General features: G+C 37.2%; 1 protein-coding gene across 6 annotated transcripts in view; it reads right to left on the bottom strand.

The window, feature by feature from the left end:
* LOC5571525 overlaps nucleotides 1–19586 on the bottom strand; it is a 531761-nt gene that overhangs the window by 34692 nt on the left and 477483 nt on the right. For 5 of the 6 annotated variants that reach the window (XM_021847436.1, XM_021847435.1, XM_021847437.1 and 2 more), the window contains 2 exons: nucleotides 17234–18823; nucleotides 13325–13442 (listed from right to left, as the gene is read on the bottom strand). In XM_021847436.1, coding sequence (XP_021703128.1) covers nucleotides 13325–13442; nucleotides 17234–18823 — 1708 coding nt within the window. The remainder of the gene's footprint in view (nucleotides 1–13324; nucleotides 13443–17233; nucleotides 18824–19586) is intronic. The other variant, XM_021847439.1, reaches the window with a different exon arrangement.

Consider the following 19586-nt stretch of genomic DNA (forward strand, 5'->3'; position numbering starts at 1 on the left):
AGCCAATTTCACAATGCAACCAAATTAGTTTTTGTAGCAAAATATTTTGGCTAGTTTGGTGAACCCATGTACTTACGATTTAGATTAGTTTTCATGCAAATCATTGGTACATGTTGTGTAACGAAACGCATGTATACGTACAGTGGGGGACCGAAATCCGTACAGGCTCCGAATACTTCATACAAATAGTAGGCGTTATGGGTAGCAGTAGTACAACAAAATTTACAACGTAGAAAGCAGCGATACAAAATGAAAAAAAAATAATGCAAAGTTTAGAGCACCCGTTATCATTTTGTTTTATGGAATTTAAAATCGCAGCACTTACAGAGCTTAATTTTAATTATTTTGTCTTCGTCAGCTTGGGAAAGTTTGGGTCGCCGCCAAAATATGATTTTTGTTTGTGCAGGGCTATAGCAGCTGATGAGTCTTTGCATAGAAATCTTTAGTTTGTGTAGGATTCAAACCATGTTATGATTAGTAGACCAGCAAGTAACTAACAGGGTCACAGAACAATTTACAATTTTTTGGTAACCTAAACTGGGATTTACACAGAATTCATGAAGAACTCTGTTCTTACCATATGTTATAAATCTTTTTTTTTTTTAATATACCCCTTAACTCTGAATTCCATTACCTCAAATACTATAAACCTGAAGACCATCACATCGAGTTCCAGTTCGTTGAATGGTATTACTTCGAATTCAATTATCACGGGGCATTTCAAAGTATTTATAAATTCCGGTCAATTGCATTCAGCGTAATAGTGCGTTCAGTGTGATGACACTTGGATTAATGATATTCGGGGAAATGAAATTCGAGGTTAAGTTATAGAATCATCTCAAGAGAATTTTGATTGTGGTAGACAAGTAAAATAAGGCTTTTACTATTGTATTTATCTAGGACTTTTTTTGGGGCCCAGATAGCCGGTGCGGTAAACGCGCAGCTATTCAGCAAGACCAAGTTGAGGGTCGTGGGTTCGAATCCCACCGGTCGAGTATCTTTTCGGGTTGGAAATTTTCTCGACTTCCCAGGGAATAGAGTATCTTCGTCCCTGCCACACGATATACGCATGCAAAAATGGTCATTGGCATAGTAAGCTCTCAGTTAATAACTGTGGAAGTGCTCATAAGAACACTAAGCTGAAAAATTAGGCTTTGTCCCAGTTGGGACGTAACGCCAGAAAGAAGAAGATCTAGGACTTTTACGTGTTTGTGTAATCGAAAAGACCTAGGAACATATATGTAAAGTTGTAGATTTGTGAAAAATATAAATGAATTTGTGAAAAATGCTATAAATGATAACAAAAGTATTGACAGTGGTGTTGAGTGACATAGTTTGGTCAATGCTACATTACTCGGCAATTGAAGTTTATGTTCTGGGGGAGTACAAAGTTAGCTGGAAAAGCCGAGGGGATAGCTAGTTGAGCTATAGCAGTTCATACATACACAGACAAACATACGTAACACTCAAATTTTTTTTCATAGCACAGCAGAATAGCGCCCAATTCAAATATTTTGTAGTTGGCCGACGTGCCAATCGTGGCGCTTGCATCACTTTTGTTCGAGTTTGACGTTTGCTCACTACCGCCACCTAGTTCGCGGTTGGCCAAATGAAGTATTTTTATCATTGCGCGTAAATGTTCACGTGACTATGATTTAAATTGATAATTGTTCTGGTTGTTACGTCTGTTTGTATGTGGTACATAATTGGCTCCGTAATGCCTTATAGCACTTGAGCCTATGAAAAATCAGTTAATGGTGAAACACTTTTGCATGTATATGCATTGTGCCATTGAAAACATTTGAACATGCTTAATGGTATTAGAGTGCCTAATTATTCTATTTAAAATTAGTGTTTTTAATTATTACACTTCCAAAAGGGCGTAACTTCAAATTTTGTTGATTTTCTCATTTAAAACTCCACCCATAAGTTACAAATAAATAAATAAACCAACTAATTACCAAATTTTGATGGTACATTGCTTTTGGTAGTCACGGCTAATGAAAACTCGTTCAAATTTTTCAGATTTCTTTTAAATTTGTGGACTTAAACAATCAAAAGGGCGTAACTTAAAAATGGGCCCTACGATTTTTTTTTTAAATTTTGCCCAGATATGCAGCTTAGCTATAGAAAACGACTTGTGAGCACAGATTTGGTGAAAATTTTTTCTGATAATAACGGTCAGGGGAGCACCGTGCTTTGAAGTTTGTTCCATTTTGGGGAAGCCACTAAGAATTCTTCCAGAACCCTGGTTCATCCTAGATTTTTTTTTAGACTACACAAAATTCAAGTCTATAAAATCCTGATGGAACATAATGAAAAAAAAAGTCATTTACCGCGCGGACAATTGTTGAGTTAACTATACTCACAATAAAGTATATCGATTATTGCATCAACACAAAATCTCTTGGTATTATCTCTCTATTTCTAGAATGTTGTCAAGAATAGGGGCTCTATTTTGGGAGTGTTTGGCCCAATAAGCCGAATATTAATTGTTCATGCGGATACTATCCGGTAGGGAATAATTAATACGAACGAGGTGTGTTTCACTTCACGTTTGATTTGTAACTGATTCTGCAAATTTCACTTCATCCTATGCATGGTCCTTTCCATTATTGCATGGAATGTTCTGGTAGCACATTGTTGTATGCAATATTGTAGAAGCAATCTATTGTGTGAATGTGAACTATTGAATTGAAGTTATCATAACTTAAATGATAAACATAAATTTTAAAACTTTTGAAACACCATCATCTTCAAAATAAATTTATGAAAACTTTGTAGAACACCACATTTGTCTAATCTCAGAACTAGTCTAAGTTAAAAATAGGTTTCTCCAAATTTCTCCTCATTTTACTAAAAAAAATCATCTTTGTTTGAGCATAACTTAATAAATACTCAACCGATTCCAAACCTTTCATGTTTCTGTTTGAACCTTTCTGTTTCACTTTTATCAAACTCAAACTTCCTTATAATGACCTTTGAAATTTAACAATTTTTTGATCATATTGACTACAGTTTTGCGTTGCAACAACTCAGGTTTGAGTAGGAACGCATTTTTGTGTGGAAAGTTTAGAGGGATTCATTCAAGTATTTGTGTTTTTCATGTATTTCCTCTTGAGCTCGTTCAGGAATTACACCGGAATATTTAGATTTTTTTTCAAATATTTTCTTTAACCCTTTGTCTGTTTTCTGGAGTAAATACGAACCAGAGAACTTTGAAGGACTGTAAATCTTTGTTGGTGAATCGATTTGTGATTTTGTTTTCACAAATTGGTGCAAATTCACGTGTGTTTGTTACACACACGTCTTTTTTCTCAAATATCTTGAAAAATAGTTTTCGTATATTATGAAATTTGCGGGATTGGAAAATAATGTTTTCGGTGATGTACCCATCATGCGGGGGCATTCCCAACTTATTAATATGCAGAATAGATATTTTGTCGCAATTTTTTACCGAAGAAAGTATAATTTTATGTAAATCTGTTTCTAAGATGTAACATCCGAAGTTTCCAATTTTCACGTTTTTTTCTTTCCATAATAAGTCTCCCTTCTTCTTTTGAATATTCATATAGTTTTTAAGTACATTTTTTTTTGTTCAAAACAGCAGAAAAATCTAAAACCGATTGAAATCCCGTGAATTTATTACGAAGAACTTAATTTGGGGTCAATTTACCCCCTAGCACAGAAAAAGGATTAAGAATTGTCTTCTTTTGTCCATTGTTAACTTCAATTCATATAAAATTGGTTGAGACTCATAGAAATATCTGTGCATATATTTTTAAACTGTTTACTAGAATAGCCGTAAATAAATGGAAACCTTTTAAGTACAATAAGAGAATTCCAAGTCAAATCGATCGATCAATGTCACAGAACTTGACAATCTTATATTTACCGTGAATTATGCACATGTTTTCGGTATGGTAGAAAGATTGTTTTCCATAGATAAATGGACGGTTTTGACTCTAGCATAACTTTAGAAAATTGCATATGAGGTTATGCATGCAGTTTATTAAAAAAAGGGTTCCAAAACTATATTTGTTTATGGACGAGTTGTAGTTTAAGCTACAAGAATAAAAATATACACCGCAAAAAAAATATACACCGCAAATAAAAATATATATCACAAAAAATTAAATTTTTGATCGATTTTCTAAATTTTAGGTGTTTTGTGAAAATAAATACGTTTGGTGATAAAATAAGAATCTAGAAATTATTATGAACAACATTGATTATCATGATCATTTCTCGAGAAGTAGACGTTTACAAGTTTTTTCAAGGCTAGTGAAAAAGTTATTAATTATATAACAAAATAGTTCATCTTATACTTTTACTTATTCGCTATTGATCATGAAGAACAAAGGGTTTTCAAGGGTTTATATCATATAAGCTTCTACTGATTTATTGTTTTTAATGAAGAATCGTGATTAATCCTGACTTCTCTGTCGGAGTGCTTCGCGAAGCCCAAGCAGGACAGTTCGGTGTTGCGTCATCCGATAGAATTAGCTCACGGTTTGGCGTGTGTTTTCGGTGCTGGAGATTTTTTTTTCCTGTTTTGGAGCGTCTTGCTGGGTAGTGCTTCGTGAAGCCCAAGCAGGACAGTTCGGTTTTGCGTCGTCCGATAGATTTAGCTCACGGTTTCGCGCATGTTTTCGTCGCCGGAGATTTTTTTTTTCTCCTGTTTTGGAGCGTTTTGCTAGGTAGTGCTCGTGAAGCCCAAGCAGGACAGTTTTTACATTCAGAAATGGAATAGTGAAAAGTGAAAAATGAAAAAGTGATTTGTTTGATTTGTGTCCTCAGTACTGTTGGTTTTTGGCTGCCCTCAATTCACCGAACCATCCGGAAGTGACAGGCAGCACATAAATTTAGAGAATCAATCCGGTGAGTTTGTTCCAGTATGATACTTTTTCTTTTGTGAGCCTTCCGGATCGCTTTTGTCCGCGTCGTGGAACTTCTGATCGTTTCTTGAACGGAAAATGTTATTTTCGGAGTTTGATAATTATGTTCAGATTGCGCATTCTGTCCGGGCGGGTTTTACGCAACTAACAATCGGTTGTGGATGCTTTTTAACCGTTCGATGACCCTGGAGGGATCGATTCTGCTTTTCGTATAATTTTGAGCAGAAAAACCGACTGTGTTATCCTAGGGTGTTTAGTTCGAACGCGCTTCCTTTCCTTTTTCGATTATCTAAAAATACAGTACCACCCAGTACAGTTTTTCAATGGGCACAGTACAGTTTTTCAATAGGAGTGATTTTTTTTTTTTTTTTTTTTTTACGCGTATCGTTATTTTATACAATCCGATGACCCTGGAGGGATCGGTTTTGCTTTTTACTGGTTATTAAGCAAAAAAATATTACTGCACAATCGACAAGCATTTCGCGAAATACTATTTATACTATAAATAAGCTATTGTTTTCTCTTTTGATTGCCGGCATTCAAAAGATTAATTTGAAAACGCTTAAACAACAAATATTTATGGTCTATCGCCAGCTTTCTAGGCGAATCCTGACAATATACCTTCCCCAACCTCCAACTCCGTAGCACTTATGAGGGTGTCGCTGAGTCGGTGGCCTCTCATTAAGTAAGTGCTACATCAACATTTCCTTCCCCTATCCCAAGTTACGGTAAAGATGGGCGTGGCCGGGAATAGCGATATTCATGCTTTTAGTATTCTTGTTTATGATTTGAACAAGGTATACTCCCCTGCCTTGTTCTTGAAAGTAGTCAGGATGAGATTATTAAAAAGAAACATGAATGTTGCTAGTATCCAATCTACGAAGTATACCGTAACTACGCTAACGCTAATGAAGAATCGTGATTAATCCTTCTACCAGCAGCTTCATTTTTTACAATAAAAGTATTCAAATCCCTATAACTTTTTTGTTTCCTATTATTTTTGCTCCATTTTTTCACAAGTTCTCTTCCATGTCTAGAATCTGAGTCTATATTGGTCAGTGGCCATCTGGTTTTGAAGATATTCCGATGTTCCTTGGGGGATCAAAATTTCCCATATAAAATTTCTTCAACCACCATTTTGTTTTTAATCAATGAATAAACAAAATAAAAATATGAGCTATACAATATAAGGTAATACGTAAGTAACTTCTTTGAAAAAAAAGCATTCTATTCACTTGAGTTGTCTCCAAGAAGTCTTGAAATTACAAAAAAATATTTTTTTAAAGCGTTCTACATCCTTCTACGGCCAGAGTGGTACCACAAACAAAAATGCTAAAGGGTGTCCACGATGAAATTGGCGCATACAAAATTGATTCACAAAATTCGAGTTTTCATCCGATTGCCATCAAATTTTCAGGGATTGAAAAATAACTATTAAACTTCATTTTACCATTTTACACGTATTTTATTTACAATCCATACTCAAATGCCCGCACCTTGGCCTTAACCCTGGCCATAATATTCTGCACAACCTGTGAATCAACCGTTTATTGCATGTAAACCCATACTTTGAACAGTTCCTTGCCTGTTTTCACTACCTTAGGCCGTTTAAGAAGGTGCTACTTCATAATCGCCCAGTACTTCTCGATGGGGCGGAGCTCCGGAGTGTTGGGAGAGTTGAACATTTTCGGCACGAAATTGACCTTATTGTCCGCATACCACTACAGCACGTCCTTGGAGTAGTGGCATGAGGCCAAATCCGGCCAGAAGATTGTTGGGACGTTGTGGGCCTTCAGGAGTGGAAGCAGCTGCTTCTAGAGGCACTCTTTCATGTACACCTGTCCGTCCATGGTGTCCTGGATCACGAAAGGTGCACTCCGCTTCCCGCACGTGCAGATGGCTTGCCAAACCAGGAATTTCTTCGCAAATTTGGACACCTTCTGAGTGCGGACATGCTCCGGAATGCTGAACTTATCCTTGGCCGTGAAAAACAGGTTGCCGGGGATCTGTTTGAAGTCGGCCTTCACATATGTTTCGTCATCCATGATGCAGCATTCAACTTTCGTCAGCATGTTAAGGTACAACTTCCTGGCACGGGTTTTCTTAGCCACATCCCAAACGGAGGCGTTTGGTTTTCGGTGGAAGGCCCCAACTACGCGGTTGTGATTTTTGGTGTTGTACGGAATACTTTTTCCTTCTCTTCTGGGCTTCCGATCGGTGGTCAATCGTTCCTCGAACCGTTTAATCATTCGCGAAACCGTGGAATTCGCGATTCCCAACGTTTTAGCGATGGAAAGATGCGAGAGATCCTTGAATGCGCAAGATTTCATCACGCACGAGCTGTTCTTTCGACTCCATTTCCGCGAGTTTTGATCACAGGACTTTAAAACTTGCTGAATGTAAATAATGCACTTTGAATCAAATCCACCCAAATTTTCATTAAATTCTACCCAACGGTTAAAAAGTTAGAGCAATTTCATAGTGTGGCAATTTAATCGTGGATACCCTTCAATGCCTCAAATACGGTTGCACTGAATGGAAAATCGACACAGATTCTTAAAGAAGATGAGTTTTTTGAGATCTTGTGGGAAAACGCTTTTTGCATTTAAGAAAGTCTCCACCATAAAATGTTGTCTTCAAAATCTTATTCTTATCTACAGTATTAAGAATGGGGATTATGTTTAAGAATCTTTCATGATGAAAAATCTTTTTTTTTTCAGTATATATGTTTTTGTTGTAGCCCAAACGGTTCCCTACAACTTTTCCATTGAACGTTTTCTATAATAATTAACAGGTTCAGAGCTTTTATTTTTCTTATAAACTTCATTCACATTTTTTTCGTTATCAGAAGTTATTCTAGAGTCAAAAACACTTATTCTTCTGAACTAAAACGTGTGTAATATTGAACCAAAATCAAAGATCATCGAGCACGAATTTTCAAAAAATTCGACTCGTTCTGCAAGGCACTCTAGCTAAATTAAGTTTTTATTCACCGTTATATGGGGGTCACTTTTAAGCGATTCTGTTCAACCATTTTTGTTGAGCTGCATGTATTACCATCCATATACTTTTTAAACTTGTACTGATTGGGTGCTTATCAAGTTATGTAAACAAAATTTTGACAAAATGTCAAAATAATAGCAAAGCAAGTTTTAGAAATAATATGTGAAGTTTTTGATTTTCGATCAATGTGCTACTCACGAAATGTGGGGTCTCTTAATATGAATAAAGTCTCAAAAGCCTATCAACTTGTTTGTTAATCGGTAATTTTAGAACTGAATGTCGTGAATTACAGAATAGACAGGAAATTTTCTTTGAAATTGGCAACCAAAGTTGATCCAACAATCAAAATAACATTTTCTTTTTATTTTGTGGTGAATTTAAATCCTCAATACAGATTCGAAACTGGGTTCAGTAAACCAACTTGGAATTTACGAGACAGTTTATTTGAATGGTATCTTTATATGGCCTTGACAATAAACGATTGTTTGGAGAAGAACCCTTCAACAATTCAGCAAACATTTTCAAAAACCTGGTATAGTTATCTTCAATGTCAAACCAAATTGAGGAAAATCAAGATAGTTATCAGACAATGCAAAACCTCCGAAATTTTGATGATTGAAATCGAATTAGAACTCTTTTAACAGATTTCAAATGTGGGTACGGGAATGATCAACTTTTCCCCTTTGATGAACTACATCCTGAATAACAGTACTTAAAAAACGTATTTCTTTCCAAGAACTTTTTAAAGGATTCCTCCAGGAATCAAATGAGTCCCTTGGTAGGAATTCCCCAGAAAATTCCTTCAGACGTTTTTCTAAGCATTTCTTTTTAAATACCACCAAAGTTGCTGCAAAAATGCTTTCAATCATTTGCTAATTAGTTGTTAGATTCTATCCTGTGAGTTTCTCTAGGAATGCTTTCTGGATTATATAAGGAAATGTTGTAGACTTTGATATTGTAGGAAATCACCATGAATAATTTTTCTAGCATTACGTACCTGATATACTAGGAATTTCTCCAGACAATAAAAAAAAATCTTGCAGAGGTTTCGCCAGGCAATTATCTGGAATTTCATTGGAGATTTTTTGAAGAATTATCTCTAGTTTTTGAGCACTCATTAAAAAATTGTAACAATGGATTTCACATTCACTATCATTCCCTTACCCGATGATCGTTAAAATGTGGCAGAAGTTAATATTGACTTTATAAAAAAAAATATACATAGTAAGAGTTACCTTACAAGATTGAGTCAAAAATTTAAAAATTCGGAGTTGAAAACTCAATGAATGAAAAATTACACTCAGTCAAGTTAGCTTAAGACCATCTCGTTTTTTGTCATTTATTGACAAATAATATTGCAATTTTATCTCACCCTAGTGAATAATGCTTGTATTGGTGAAAGCATATCGATAAATCTGAACTGACAGATATTTATTCCTGTTTGCTCGTTTGTTTTGATGAAAATGTTTTATCCGTCGTCCAGTTAACTTACGACCATTCGACCATTCGTATTTTTTTGAAGTTCCAAGTGTTTTGTTCAACAATCGATAATTATGTCGAAGAGAAAATCTCTTTCAGAGAAAGCGAAAGGCCAAACTGAAGCATTTTGTCGAGAAAACGTAGGGATCAGAGAAATAGCACGCCGTATTGATCGATCCCAACAAGTTGTGTTATCGTACATATGAATCCCGCAGAATATGGCAAGAAATCGATTAAACCACGTAAATCTAAGCTTTCAACTCGTGACAAACGTGAAATTGTTATAATTGCTTCGAATTCCATGAAATCGTTGGAGCAGGACCGTAAAATCGATCTTCTCGACTGGCCTGCTCGCTCTCCAGACCTCAATCCCGTCGAAAACCTTTGGGGCACTCTGGTTCGTAGGGTTCATGCCGGAGGGAAACTATATGCAAGTGTTAGTGAGAACATATCAGCCATTCTGGATTGAGATTGAGATATTGAGAAAAGTGTTCTACAAAACTTGGCAAACAGTATGCCAAACCGTATGTTCCAGGACATCAACAAAAATGGCAAAGTAGCCGATTATTGACAGGTTGAGTTTGATATTTTTTCTGCACTTTTTTGCACATTGCGTGTGGTGCTTAAGCTAAATGGACAGCAAAAATGACAATATATGTTCCTCAAATACTAATATTCTTGTTAGCACTTTTAAATCTAGTACGAGATACTGTACAAGTCAAGAGCTCAATGAAATATATATACTTTGAAACTATTTGAATTGTATTACAATGCTTCTAAACTAGAGGTGGTCTTAAGCTAACTGGACAGGGTGTACTTTTTACTTAAACTAGTTTTTATATGAGGCAAATTTGATATTCCACAAATTTGCAAGAGAACTTTTGAAGTCACTTCCTCATTTCCGTTGTGAAGGAAACCCTTGCTACACCCATGTCTGTGGTTGGTTCTTGATGCCATTCACTGTATAAGGTTATCCCCAAAAAAGGGATTTTCTTGCCTTCGAGCAAGATCATCATACCGACCACAGACCGGCAGCAATTAATTGAAAACAGAAATTATCAATTCCAACATTCGTTGTCGCTTTGTGAGTAATCAATTTCCTGTTTCTTAGCCTTTGGGGCGCCCCTCTTGAATCCAACTCCTCGGTATTCGCATTCCGCACTGTGGACCGCCACCGGTATTCTCGCCGACTTGTGATGGTAGCAAGGATCGAAGATGCGCATCATTCTTGTGGTATCCTTCCGTTCCCCTTTCACATTGCAGCAGTGGTTGGCGTGCAAATGTGGTCCGGAGTCACGTTCGCAATGTGTATAGGGGAACTAGGTGTGTAATGTGTTGTTGAACAAACCACCGCCATATTTCCAAGACATAAGATATAGTAGTCGATTTTTTTTTTCTTATGAAATACTTATCAATTTTAACGCCTCTTTTGGAAAAATCAATTTCCAATTTCCACAACATTGGAATTAAGTTTTACCTCAAAGGGAGCATATAGTCCCGTTTTTCCTTATATGTGCGGCCATCGGGACAAAGCGAATTCTCGGTGTGGTTGGTCGAATGACAAAAGCACTGCAGTCTTTCGCAGAGGGAACTCAATATAAATTCTAGCAGATTGATTTACGAGCAAGATGGATGGGACCAGTGTTGTTGATTCACAGAACGAGTGGGTCGCTCTGTTCTGCTGGGATTCGATTATTTGTGTGCTATTGTGACTAACGCAGCAAATTGTTTATTATGGTTGTGGTTGAAGTGCTTCTATTTTTTTTCTTGGAAAAATATAAAACGAACAGCAAAAACGATTTCAAGGTCATCGACGATTTTTTTTACGAATAACCGATTTATTATAAATTGTAGCTTTGGGCCACCATATTTTTACGTATTCAAAAATGAAAATTTATAACTCAAATATCTAAATGCTATTTAAAATCTATAAGTTAAGACGATTCTTAAATTCAAGGTTGTGACGACTATTCAAAATGAATATATTTGCGATATTGTTAATTTCAACACTTAGAATTCATGCCCATTTTGATGAAATCATGAAATAAAGTATTCGAAGCAAAATGTAGTTCCGAGCTTTAAGATAAAAAATAGTTAAGCATGATAAATCATTCTCAATCAACATACTCAATAGCTTACAGTTTGAATTTGCAAACAGATAAATTTCACCGGGATCGCGCAAGCGGTGCGCGGTGTTCGCTGCTTTTCGTTTTATGTCACAATTTTGCTCGTTCTCTGATAATTCGGTAATTTTAAATCGGTTGATCAACGTAGGAAAAATCGGGTTGCGTACAAGCCTGAAGTTGTAGTGAAATTAGTGAGTTTCTCGAGGAAAAAATGGGTCTTCATCTGTTAAAATGGTGAATTAAGAAGTTCTTATCAAATTTGTATGTAGAAGTAAATCGTGAACGAAAAGTTTCCTTTGTTTGGAAGTGTTTTCCCGTTCTCAGTTAAGTGAGCGGATGGTCAGAATTTTGGAGCTGGCTTTCCTGAAGATTACGAAGGTTTTGCGGTTGCAGTTCCTTGGAGAGTTTAAATTTAGTATTGAAGCTAACGACAGAAGTGACCGAAAGAATCGAGAAAGATTCATCTGCTAGTGCTGCAGTTTAAACTTCATCAGAAGCTGCATCAATGCCTTCAAATTGTGGAAGCTACTTAGGAACTTGGTGAGAGATTTCCAATTTTATTTGTTATATTATTTATTATATTAATGTTATATTAATAATGGTTTTGCACAATCGTTTTAATTTATGGGAGACAGTTTCAATTTCTATATAACGGGAAAGGGGCAAAACAAATTTTCATCTCGTTTCAGAGAGCGCGCAAAGGCGCTTAAACCAAGGCTTTAGAGCCAGGACATGAGGAAGAAATGCCTATGTCCCAGCCCAGGAAAACAACAATGGAGTGTGCATAAACTTTCTTAGCAACGCCACTCCCAACGATTTTACCTTTAACCCTGAATCGAAACGGTTGGTACGGTTGTCCCCGTTTCTTCCTTTCTGAATTGAATAAATGTTGGCTATCAGTTTATTCATGCGTGAATAACCCGATCGTCATGATTTTTATCAATTATCTTCGACATCAAAGTCTGCACAGTGGGCCTGGCCATTTTAATATTTGTATCATATTGCTGATAATCTGCTAATATTAATGCTGACAAGAAAATACCTGAATAAATTTAGGTATTTCCAGGATGCTTTTCAATATTGGCTGTGCAAGCGCTTAGATTAGATTAGATTAGATTAGATAAAACACAAATTTCACCTGATTCATGCCTATTATGAAAAAAAAATGTCACTGTATGTTATTTAAGTGTTAGATATACAGTGATACCTCCATGAGCCGATGTTCCATGATTTGATATCGACTCATGGAACCATACTAAAAACATAATTTCAAGGTTACTATGATGATCCCTAGAAGCAGCTTTCCAAAGAATTGCTGTTCCATGACTCGATATTTCCATGAGTCGATGGTCCCTTCAATATCGACTCATGGAGCTTTCACTGTATGAACAAAAATGGTACCCTAAGGTTTCCTTAGCCGAGTGGTTAGAGTCCGCGACTACAAAGCAAAGCCATGCTGAAGGTGTATGGGTTCGAATCCCGGTCGGTCCAGGATCTTTGTGTAAAGGAAATATCCTTGACTTCCCTGGACATAGAGTATCATCGTACCTGCCACACGATATAGGAATGCGAAAATGGCAACTTTGGCAAAGAAAGCTCTCAGTTAATAACTGTGGAAGTGCTCATAAAAACACTACGCTGAGAATCAAGCTTTGTCCCAGTAAGGACAAGTACATAAATAAGCTCTTTTCACGAGAATCTGTGATTCTGTTAAATATAACTTATTGTTAGTTATCTTCGGTTTGAATTCAATAACGTTATTGGGAAAAAAATCATTTCAAAAGGAAACACAATTCTAACAATGCACAAACAGCTTACCTGATCAGCAATATCCTCCATGTCGAGTGCGTCCGTATCCATCGAGCTGCGCTGCTGGTGCTGTAGCAGAAGGTGTTTCCGCTTCGATGTAGGCGTAAGCTTGCCATTCTCAGTCAAACTGGGGGAAAAAATCAGACAATCCAATTCGCATTATCATATAAATTCAGCTCCGGTGGCGGCGCACAGTGGTCTACTAAGCGGTCACAAAATAACACACATAACATCTAATGAAAGTTTCCATCAAGAATTGTAGAATTAATTATTATTCAAATTTCAAAAACTAACCATCGCATGGTTCTTGTTTACGACGTTATTAGAAAAAATGATTAAGGATGTCTAGAAATGTGGAAAAGTAATGACGATGTTATTGAAAAAATATGTGCAACAAAAACGGACTTTTTGAACATTCTTCTTCTTTTTGTGTTCAAAATGAACTTAATCATTAAACATATAGTTTGAAACAACCATTTAATAAATAAAGCAACATATTAGGATTATTGTCGTCAAATTTGATCATTTTGATTGCTCAAAGCTTTGGATCCATAAGTAGAAAGATGATGATGACGAATTTATCAGCAAATTTTCAAGTCATTCAACCTACTCATTGAGAAACCTTCTCATTGGAATGGTTGTGGGATCAAAACCAATTTTATTAAATTTAGAGTGGATTAGAAGCAAAAATTGTATGTGACAAAAACCTAGTTTTGATTCTATCTTCTATCTTCCATCTTCTATCTTCTATCTTCTATCTTCTATCTTCTATCTTCTATCTTCTATCTTCTATCTTCTATCTTCTATCTTCTATCTTCTATCTTCTATCTTCTATCTTCTATCTTCTATCTTCTATCTTCTATCTTCTATCTTCTATCTTCTATCTTCTATCTTCTATCTTCTATCTTCTATCTTCTATCTTCTATCTTCTATCTTCTATCTTCTATCTTCTATCTTCTATCTTCTATCTTCTATCTTCTATCTTCTATCTTCTATCTTCTATCTTCTATCTTCTATCTTCTATCTTCTATCTTCTATCTTCTATCTTCTATCTTCTATCTTCTATCTTCTATCTTCTATCTTCTATCTTCTATCTTCTATCTTCTATCTTCTATCTTCTATCTTCTATCTTCTATCTTCTATCTTCTATCTTCTATCTTCTATCTTCTATCTTCTATCTTCTATCTTCTATCTTCTATCTTCTATCTTCTATCTTCTATCTTCTATCTTCTATCTTCTATCTTCTATCTTCTATCTTCTATCTTCTATCTTCTATCTTCTATCTTCTATCTTCTATCTTCTATCTTCTATCTTCTATCTTCTATCTTCTATCTTCTATCTTCTATCTTCTATCTTCTATCTTCTATCTTCTATCTTCTATCTTCTATCTTCTATCTTCTATCTTCTATCTTCTATCTTCTATCTTCTATCTTCTATCTTCTATCTTCTATCTTCTATCTTCTATCTTCTATCTTCTATCTTCTATCTTCTATCTTCTATCTTCTATCTTCTATCTTCTATCTTCTATCTTCTATCTTCTATCTTCTATCTTCTATCTTCTATCTTCTATCTTCTATCTTCTATCTTCTATCTTCTATCTTCTATCTTCTATCTTCTATCTTCTATCTTCTATCTTCTATCTTCTATCTTCTATCTTCTATCTTCTATCTTCTATCTTCTATCTTCTATCTTCTATCTTCTATCTTCTATCTTCTATCTTCTATCTTCTATCTTCTATCTTCTATCTTCTATCTTCTATCTTCTATCTTCTATCTTCTATCTTCTATCTTCTATCTTCTATCTTCTATCTTCTATCTTCTATCTTCTATCTTCTATCTTCTATCTTCTATCTTCTATCTTCTATCTTCTATCTTCTATCTTCTATCTTCTATCTTCTATCTTCTATCTTCTATCTTCTATCTTCTATCTTCTATCTTCTATCTTCTATCTTCTATCTTCTATCTTCTATCTTCTATATCTACATAAATAAAAATGAATTAGTCTTTGTATATCACGGATTGGCATATAAACGGGTCATTGAATTTACCTGATTCTTTTACAGATAACTTCTTGAAGTGGACGCGTTTTGTATTCAAAAAGTTGAAGATATTCTCGGGAAATGTCGACAAATTGAAATAAGAAAACTAAAAATAATTCTATTTATTCGGTGCTGTTCGGAATCCAGCAATTTCGCTAAGGCCAGAGATTGCTGGATTCCTTTAGTTCAGATCAGGCAGAACTTTAGTTCACCATCAGGCATTTTAGACCAGTTCTGATAGGGCTCCAGGAATACCTTCAGCAATTTGTCCAGGGATTGGAAAAGGGTTTCCTCCAAAATGTATGCGAAGAAATATCTACAGGGATTCCTTTAGAAATTTTGCAAAGGAGCTCCTTGCAGGAGTTTCTCCAGTTCATTGCTTCCTCCAGTAAAATTTTTACTGGAATTCTTTCAGAATTCTTCCAGGATCTGTTTCAAGAATTCTTCCAGGAATACTTAGCAATTTCTCCGGAAATATCTCCGGAAATATCTCCAGGGGTTTTTCAAACGGTTTCTTATGATTTTCCCCCCAGAAATTCCTTAAGAAAATCAACCAAATACTTCCCCAAGGATTCCTCTAGGAAAATCGCTACACGGATACTTGCCGAAATATCTTCAAGGCTTTCTCCAGGAATTCCTCCATGAGTTACGAGTTATTTCTTTAGTGATTTCTCCAGAATTTCCTCCGAGGATTTCTCTACTGTTACTTACAAAGATATCCCCAAGTAGTCCTCTCGAGATTCGTCCAGGAATTATTCCGAGGATTTCTTTCGGGATTCCTTCAGGGATCGCTCTAGGGATTCTACCAAGAGTTCTTCCAGGGATACTATCAGGATTTCTTCCAGATCTTCTACAACTTATGAACTTCTCAAGGGATTCCTCAAGAATTTCCTCCAGGAATTCTCCCAGCATTACCTCCAGGAAAATCGTTACATGACTTACTCCAGGGATTTGTCCAGATAATCTTTCAGGGATTCTCCCAGCATTACCTCCAGGGAAATCGTTCCGACGGAACTTCCGACGGAACTTCCGAAGGAACTTCCGATGTAACTTCCGAAGGAACTTCCGATGTAACTTCCGAAGGAACTTCCGAAAGAACTTCCGACGGAACTTCCGACGGAACATCGGACGGAACTTCCGATGGAACTTCTGACGGAACTTCCGATGGAACTTCCGACGTAACTTCCGACGGAACTTCCGACGTAACTTCCGACGGAACTTCCAAAGAAGCTTCCGACGGAACTTCCGAAGAAACTTCCGACGGAACTTCCGACGGAACTTCCGACGGAACTTCCGAAGGAACTTCCGACAAAACTTCCGAAGGAATTTCCGAAGGACAATTTAGTAGGAAGAAGTCCTGGAGAAGTCCTACAACACATGCGTATAAACTTTTGAGATATGTGCTAGTTCCTTCTGAAACGGAATCCGGATGCCCTTGTGCTCAGAATGGCCATGCTCGCAAAAAATATCCAGAGTTCTATTGTAGGGTTCCATGTCTGTAATATAAAGCTAAAAGAACGAAAGTCGGTTCAAAAATTGATTTTTGAGAGTGTTTCAAAGTCACCGTGGGTAATTTTTGACCCCTAATGCATAATGCGTCATTTATTTTGTAGCGCCGCTCCTAGAGGTTGCTGAAAGCTTCTCTTAGCACCCTTAGCACGAAAATGTTTGTTTTCAAAAGTTAGTAAAAGTCTGAATATTTTAGATTTGTATCTTCTATATATTATAACAAAACAAGGTTTGTCAAGTCTTATCACTTGTGTATCCATAAAAAAATTAAGGGATTTAAAAATAAGACAATCTCGTTTTAAGATTTTTGTCCCATGGACAGTACCACTGTGCACCGCTACAAAATTGAATAAAGGAAATAAAATTCTCACCTCGGCGTCATGATTGTTGCCTGCGATTCGTTCCAGATGCCGTCGGAGTTGTCCCTGGTGGCAAGCGATTCCGACGAGTGGAACGGCGAATGGGATTTGATGGAAAGTCTTTCCTCCCGGGATGGCGACGGTGGTGCCGTTGCCATTTTATCATCCTTGGTGTCCGCTTCCAGTTCTTCGAGTAAACCCTTCTCCTCGTCCTGCTCCTCCATGCTGGTTGGATCGTCCAAGCTAACGGACCGCTTCCTAAACGATTCCTTCCGCCGGTTTGCATCGGCAGGTGACGGGGCACCGATAAATATGCCTTCATCTTTGATGGGCGTTTCGCTAAACTGCAAATTTGCATCCTTGTGCGGATCGACGATGGGAGATTTCAGATCTTCCTCACTGGCCGAGATGACACTGGTGGGCGGTTGGGCGGTTGGCTTGGTCTTTTTTCGATCAACGAGGATTTCCCCTTCGGAAAGTGTTTTCTGGAGTTTCTTTTTCTTGACGGCGTTGGGCGATGGAACAGGTGAGACGCGAGGTTTGAAGTCAATGAAAATTTCCTGTTCTTCTTTGTCATCTTTTTCGCTCTCGGATTCACAGGTGGAACAACTTTCGTCAGATGAGGATTTAGTGTCGTCCTGCATGTCCAGCGGTTGGATGTTGGGTGGAGTGATGGGACACGAGGGTGGAGGGAGCGATGGTTGCGAGAAGATGGGAGGTTGGGGTTTAACTAGTGGTTGAAATTGTTGTTGCTGAGGTGGATGTTGTAGGGGAGGTTGTTGAGGTTGCTTCTGTATTTGAGGTTGAGGTTGATGCTGTTGTTGAATCGGGGTTTGGATCATGGGTTGAACTTTTTGCACTTGCTGATGGGAGATGGAGTTTCGGCGGGTCAAGGTGTGAGTATCCGGAGTGACATAAGCGTAGGAAGCTCGCCGCTGTTGGTTCTGTTTGTCTTGCTGCATGGCTACGTGATGGGAGGACATTCGTCTATTGAGACTGTTGCTGTCGAAAGAACGAATATCTTGATTAACACTACCGTTCGAGATGAGCAACTCTTGAGGAGGCATTTTAAGTTGATCTTTGAAGATGATCTCATGATGATGATGTGGATGATAGTCACGTCGTGGCAACGTGTGGGTGTGAAATTCTTCCGGTTTGTGATGGATGCAAGTTCTCCTCGGAAGGCTATGGGTTTCGAACACGTATCCGTTTTCTTGACCATGGTGATGAACCTGTTCGATGTCCCTCCGTAGAATTTGAAACGGTTCGTTCGACAACGTGTGACTTCCCTGTCTAGGGATAACGATGCTATCATACATTTCATACGGGTAGGAACTAGTCTCGTACGATGCCCGAGATCCATCAGTCGATCGGTATGAAGTGGCACTGTCCTGGGAGTGATTCCTCGAATGAGTCATGATCTTATCCAACGGATAGTTGTCGCTTCGGGACGTCTCGGAGTGACTCATCTGGGACGATGTTCGTGAAGGCATTTCAAAATGTTGCATGAGCGGTGATTTTGATGGCGGTGAAGTGATGGTGAAGGGTGATTTGGGCGGCTCTTCGGACTGTGTACGATGAAGCTGCTCATGCTCGATGGAACTGCAGGCGTAGATGTGTATGAAGCAAATGTAGAAAAAGAAATGTCATAAATCTGAAACATGAATAGATGTAAAACAGCTACCGTGATGAATCAATGAAATGTTAAGGAATTCAGTTTGGACTCAATCAGACTCAAATAACCCTACAATTACTATCCAATAAACACAAAATGGTATACTAATGCGTATAAGAGCACATAAGTGGAGAATACACGTAAACGCGCCGTTTAGCTACATATTCAATGTACGTATATCGCCTCCGGTTTTGTGATCTTATTCGTCATTTTATACGATCGTGTGTTCATTGGGTAGATTCGAGTTACAGGAAATTTTCTAGTATCACCTTCCTCAGCACTAAAAAAGGAGTAAATGAGGATTAAGGGTCGCCTTCAACCCGAAAATTCAAACAGATAACTATATCAGTTATGCTTAAATGTAAGGCAAACATGGGAAGTTTCGAAAACCCTCCGTAATATTCGGATTTTGTCACTGCGGGAAAAGTCCCTTTGGAGATCCTAAAATATACGACTTATAATTCCGTAGCCTATCAAGCATTTTGAACCGTCCATATATGGTTAAAAAGGTATTTACGTGAGCTAGGGAATAGGGAAACATACATCATGTCTGCATTCAGACCTGGTTCCGGAAACTCGAAACATTCTAAAAAAAGATTCTATTGAATTTCCGTTACAGAGAAGATTTTACCGGAAAACATGCCTTAGATATATCGGTTAAATATAGTCCATGCGGAATCGATTCCTGTC

Source organism: Aedes aegypti, chromosome 2 (genome assembly GCF_002204515.2).
Source record: "Aedes aegypti strain LVP_AGWG chromosome 2, AaegL5.0 Primary Assembly, whole genome shotgun sequence".
Classification (NCBI taxonomy): domain Eukaryota; kingdom Metazoa; phylum Arthropoda; class Insecta; order Diptera; family Culicidae; genus Aedes; species Aedes aegypti.